Source organism: Alosa sapidissima, chromosome 11 (genome assembly GCF_018492685.1).
Source record: "Alosa sapidissima isolate fAloSap1 chromosome 11, fAloSap1.pri, whole genome shotgun sequence".
NCBI classification, from domain to species: Eukaryota; Metazoa; Chordata; class Actinopteri; order Clupeiformes; family Clupeidae; genus Alosa; species Alosa sapidissima.
Window position 1 is genome coordinate 4415529 of NC_055967.1, and position 6000 is coordinate 4421528.

The window sequence follows — 6000 nt, forward strand, 5'->3', positions numbered from 1 at the left end:
GGAACGATTGGGGGGTGGGTAGGGGGGGTGTACAGAGAAAACAAGTCAAAGTCCAGCTGTTCTAGTCTCAGTGTGCTGTTATGTCCATTACATTTTGACACACAGATGTGACTGTGTGAGTCTGAATTTATGTGGCTGTGTGAGTGTGTGAGAATGAGAAAATATGCGTACAAGCATTACTGAATGCATTGGTAACACTTTACAATAACTACACCCAATTCATCATTATTCATATTATGTATGAACAAGAAATTACTAATAATGGAAAAAAATTAACTAATAAGTAACAAAGGCTTACTAAATGATGAGTTGTGTGTAGTTATTATAAAGTGTTACCAATGCATTTGTTTGTGTGTGTGTGTGTGTGTGGAAAAAGTGCAAGTGTATACATATATGGCTTTTATGAGAGTGTGTGGGAAAGTGTGTGTGTGTGTGTCTGTGTGTGTGTGAGGAAAAAGTGCAAGTGTATACATGTATGGCTTTTATGAGAGTGTGTGGGAAAGTGTGTGCGTATGTGTGTGTGTGTGAGTGAGTGAATGAGTGGATGTCAGAGAGCATGATAGGAAGAAGAAAATAGAAAACCAAATAGGCTACGCTGAAGACAGAGCTTGCGTACGACCTGCCCTCACCTTTATCGACAGGAACTCGGTGATGAGCGGCAGGAAGACCATCTCCTCGCTGTCCCACACCTGCTTGCCGTTGATCTCGATCCGGCCCCGGAGCTTCCACCGCTGACGACCATATTTCATAAAGATCTGCAGGGGTCAGACATCTTAGTTAGAGGTTAGACAACATAGACGGACAAGGCCTTGGTGAAGATAGAGGAACTTACAACTGCTTCAAACAATGAGTGTATTACAGAGATGAGCATTTTAGGAGTTAGTATGTTAGTATGTTTTATCTCACACTTCTTCTCACCACTGCACTGCTTTACACTTCTCACCACTTCACATGCTTTCCAGAGAAACATCAATTTGCCAAATGAATGCATGTAAATAAATCAGCAAATTGATTGGAGGTCTTATCTTTATATTATTTTGCTTGAGACACTATAATTTTGTGTGCACGTCATTGGACCCCAAAACGTGTCTACATTCAGGGTTAAATGGAAGCTTGGAAAGGAATCACACACGACCACACAGAGTAGCACTGTGTACACTGATGAGGAACAGCGAGTCCATTTTGTAATCTTAACAGATAATCTCCTTCTACACAGACTTTTTCAGGCCTGTGCCCTATCAACGACTTTCTCTCAATCTCTCCCTCCATCTCTTACTCTCTCTATTCCCTCTCTCTCTATTTCCCACTCTCTCTTTCTCTCCCTCTCTCTCTATTTCCCACTCTCTCTCTCTTTCTCTCGCTCTGCTAGCAGACCCAGGAGACTGTTTAAAGCCTGGATGTGAGGAAGGAACAGACTGCCGGTGCTGACTCACTCAATCGATGAGCCTGTCAATCATCGGGCGGCGTGGCGCATGTTAAACAGACAGAGGCCACACTGACACATTAACGCCACTCCTCTTCCAATTACCCTACGCCTCCCCCAAATCTGCTAATCCACCAGAGCCCAGCACACAGCAACCCCCCCACCAGCTGCACACACACACACACACACACACACACACACACACACAAGCGCACACACATACACACACGCACTTTCTTAATAAAGTAATGCTGTTTTGAAGAGGATGAATGATGATGTCAGTGCAGCCATGCAGAAAGAGCTCCTGCAAGGAGGACAGCACTGGAGGCAAATAGAGAGTGCGAGAGAGGAGGGAGGGACAGACGGAGGGATAGAGAGGAAGCGATGGAGAGATAGAGAGAAGGAGGAGAGGAAAGCAGTGGATGTAAAGGAGGAGGATTACCTCGTACTGGTCCCCTGCACAGAGCCTCGCGAAGCCTGCCAGACCTAGGACACACACAGGCAGCATGATGTGGTCACTAATGTGCAACAACAACAAAGTTCCAATACAAGAACACACTGGTAATAAAGGATCATATTGGGAGCATTATACTTGTCATTTAGCTGACAGACTTATCCAGAACGAGTTACAGTGATTATTTCATTTCACTTCACTTTAGCATATAGATATAACAAAATGTTTCTCTTTCTCCACCCTCCTCCTTACAGACTGTAATCCATTCAGATCCATTTTCTAACATATTAAACCAAGGGCAGGGACTTCTCTTGCACCGTCCACGGTCACCGACCCATGCGCCTCGACTAGCGACTCGAACATACCTTTCATTTTGATATGGAACTCTCCAAGTTGATTTTCCAGCTCGTTTTCCAGCATGCACATATTCTGCCAAGAGAGGAGAGAGGAAAGGAAAGGAAAGCTTTATAGAGAGAACAATTTGAAACAATGTGGTAACTTAGCCCAGCAAAAGAAAAAGAGGGATATAGACAGCAGCGGATTGGGATAAATGCAGAGACCAAATTTCCCTCACGGGATCAAAAGAGTATATATACTTATACTAGACAGACCTAATTAGAGAGGAGAGAAAGAGGAGAAAATATGATCAGATCAATGCATTGAGAGCCTGCTGACCTCTGTGTATTCCTTGAAGCCCTTGTTGGCCTCGGACAGACTCTCCCTGGCCTCTCTGCTGCTGCTGGACGCTGTGTAGGCCTTCACCATCTTATTCGCCCCGTCCCGCAGTCTCCGCTGCATGCAGTAGGCATCATACAGCTCGTCAATCTGCAAACACACACACACACACAGACACAGCTCTGGATAAGTCAACCATATCATTTCAAAATGAGTTTGTGTACTACTAGGCACATAATGACAAGAAGCACTACAACTGCAAAATCTCTCTCACACACACAACGTGTTACAGCATGTCTTTGATAAGGTTGATGTGACATTACAAGAGGATCATCAGAGAACAACTTTATGTCGAATATGAATTAAAAATGAACTGGTGAATTATTGTACTATTTGTATATTTCCTAAAGGTTGAACAATGCTTTCTGTGTGTCTGGACCTAAAGAATCCTATGGTTGTCACGACAAAGCAACAAAGCAAATGTTTCATGTTCAATCTGTTTTCTTTTTTTAACACAAGCTTACTGACACTGCAAATGGCATAGCTCATGTACAAATTATAGTGATGCACTTCTCTGGTGAATACAAACTTTATGAAAATGCATTGTAGATGTATGGACTGAGTGAGCCAGCCTCTTAGCGTTAATCTAGCAGAGAACCAATCTTGTTTGTGTGCATTGCGGTCTAGGTTCCCAGTCATTCCTAATGGAGGTCTCAGCACCAATACTTGAGAGCATGTAATTGCACCTAATAGAGATGAAATTGGTCCTTTTTCTTGCTTTCTGACACTTTTACAGCCACCCTAATGAGCATGTGCGGAAACCAACCGCAATGCAGCGAGAATCCAGATGGCTTGGTGAACCCGCCCACACTGCGCCACATATAAATACATCCAGCACTTCCTGTGCCTGGCCTTTCACGGCTCTTATTGCTTCCTCCCACTCCTCATTGTGCTGCATGTGTGTGATTAACTTTTTATTGATCTGTCAGCAGAGCAGGGGAGCAGAGACCCTGAACCTTGGGCCTTGACCAGAAACAGGAAGCAGTAAACACTCAGTCAGAAAACACACACACACACACACACACACACACACACACACACACACACACACACACATACACACTTCCATAGACAAGCGAGTATAATTACTAATTTGGTTATACCTACATGCCAGTGGCCAGTGTGCTTACATGTGTGAGGCCACACCCCCACCCCCAATACACACACACACACACACACACACACACAGACTCTCATTCATGCATCATGATAAACAAAAACAAGCATCACACAGCCATTCACCTGGCTGAGAACACATCTGTTTCAGGTCAGGGGATAAGTGTGTTAACTGTTGATGTTGTTTTTGAGCATCTCAGTGTACATCACTAACAGCCTAGCCTCTTTCATTCACACATACACAGAGACAAACACACACACACACACACACACACACACACACACACACACACACACACACACACACACACACACACTACACTTTCATTCACAAAGTCACCAGTGAGCTTCCATCCCACTCCCACCCTTTTAAAGTCAAGCTAGTCCCATTAACAGAGTGGGGTTACTGGGCATGTTAATGACGGCGTCTCCTCTCAACCCATATGGTGAGAGACAAAAGCGAGCTGCACACACTCCGGTATGAATGAATAAGTAAACACACACAGTTAAACACACACACACTTTCCCATACACACACACACCATTCAGCTGCCCATCTCCACGGGAGGCATGACTTTACGAGCCAAAGCTGAGGAAGCATCTTCCTCCACTCCTCTTTCACTTCTACGCAAGGACACACATCCCTCTCCCCTCCCTCTCTCTCTCTCTCTCGCTCTCCCAGTTTCTCTCTCCATTTTTTTAAAAGAGCACACACACCCTGGAGCAAAGCGAAAAAGGCTTTCGAGCATTTCACTCATCTAGAACAAAATGCAAACAGACCGCCTGTTAACTGGGCTTTCAGTCTGTTTACGAGACAACTTTCTGCAGTGACGTTCTTCTACTGCCTGTTTATCAGGTCAGTGCTGTTCCACTACTACAAATCAAAACCCCTTCAACAGTCAGGACAACCAAGTCAAGTCCATGACCTCCCACACTTTTTGAGGCTTGAAAATACTTTGACGCAGACATTGTTGAAATAAAAAATAAAAACAAATCCCTCCCTAAGAATACATTTGGGTCTGGAGATGAGATGACCGGGTCTGTGTGAGCTCCGCACGGTGGAGAGGGAGTAGACCAGGCCCCGGGGCAGAGGCACATGGAGGGGAAGTGAGCTGTAAGGGGAGAGCCCAGCCCAGCGGGAGTGGAGGGCTGACCTGCAGAGGCCCAGGCCAGGCCAGGCCCGGCCCCACACAGCCCACAGTGCTCTCCGGGAGGACCGCCTCTGCCCTGCTGCCGTAATGGCTTATGATTAGAGGAGAGATGTTCACCCACCGGGGTGCTCAGTGAGAGAGACTCAGCAGGGAGGAGGAGGAGAAGGGGGCGGGGGGTACTGACAAAATCCTCTGCAATGCAGAAGCAGCAGCCCTGAAGGATTACAAACTCCACTCAGTAGGAGTGTCCCCCATAGATCGGCACACAGCTACACAGACACACACACTCTATAAATGCGCATAAACACATATAAACACAAACACACACAGATACACACGCTCAGTTTGCTATAAACAGACTTCTATAAACACACTGGTTTAGCCCTAGAGAAATCATTACTCTCCAGGAGGTAAAAGAACAGTGGAGAGAGAGAGAGAGAGAGAAAGAAACCAAGAAGGAGAAACAGATTGATTCCTCAGTGGTTCCCAGTCGTCTCTTTCGGGCTCATCTGGAGGTGGTTAGAGCGACTCAGCCAGTCAGGCAGGCCATCTGAAGCTTCTGGAGCCTCCGTGCCTCTCTCTTCCTTCTCCAACACCGTCCAGCAATGGTGGACAGCAGAAATCCCCTACTGGTTGTGCCCCAGGACTTATGGAGGCGATTCCTCCCACTGCTCCCACCATCTGCTGCAAGTGTGCACTAATGAGCAAAGACTGAGGCCTGACGCAACACATACAAAGCAAAGTTTGGATTTTCTAATGTGGCCCAACTACATTTTTTTTTACTGGATCTATGCTCACCATGTCAATGGCTTCTAACAGGAACAAAAGCTAAAGTTCTTTGTGTTGATTGAAAACATGTTCCTCAAGAAGCCACTGCCAAAGGTGTTTTTGGTTATACACTGTTTATGGCAGCTTTTCATCCTGATGAACAGCATTTTCAGCCTTACAGCCTCCTGGAAGATGGTTCCAGAATCTATGATGTTTTTTTGAATTCTTTCATAGAATGTTGGCTCCACCCAGACTGAAGCTGGCAGGAAGTTGTGTAAGCCAGTGCCACTGGAGGAAATCAACCCTGCAGATCTGAGAGCTTGTGCAATTCATGACCGCAAAGAGCTCAAACG

The 6000-nt window shown here is 45.7% G+C and overlaps 1 protein-coding gene across 4 annotated transcripts in view; it reads right to left on the reverse strand.

Moving 5' to 3' along the window:
• Positions 1–6000, reverse strand: part of ripor1 (RHO family interacting cell polarization regulator 1) — a 72376-nt gene that overhangs the window by 13667 nt on the left and 52709 nt on the right. For all 4 annotated transcript variants that reach the window (XM_042108736.1, XM_042108735.1, XM_042108733.1 and 1 more), the window contains exons 7-10: positions 2553–2702; positions 2243–2306; positions 1866–1909; positions 630–755 (exon numbers count right to left, since the gene is read on the reverse strand). In XM_042108736.1, the coding sequence (XP_041964670.1) occupies positions 630–755; positions 1866–1909; positions 2243–2306; positions 2553–2702 (384 nt within the window). The remainder of the gene's footprint in view (positions 1–629; positions 756–1865; positions 1910–2242; positions 2307–2552; positions 2703–6000) is intronic.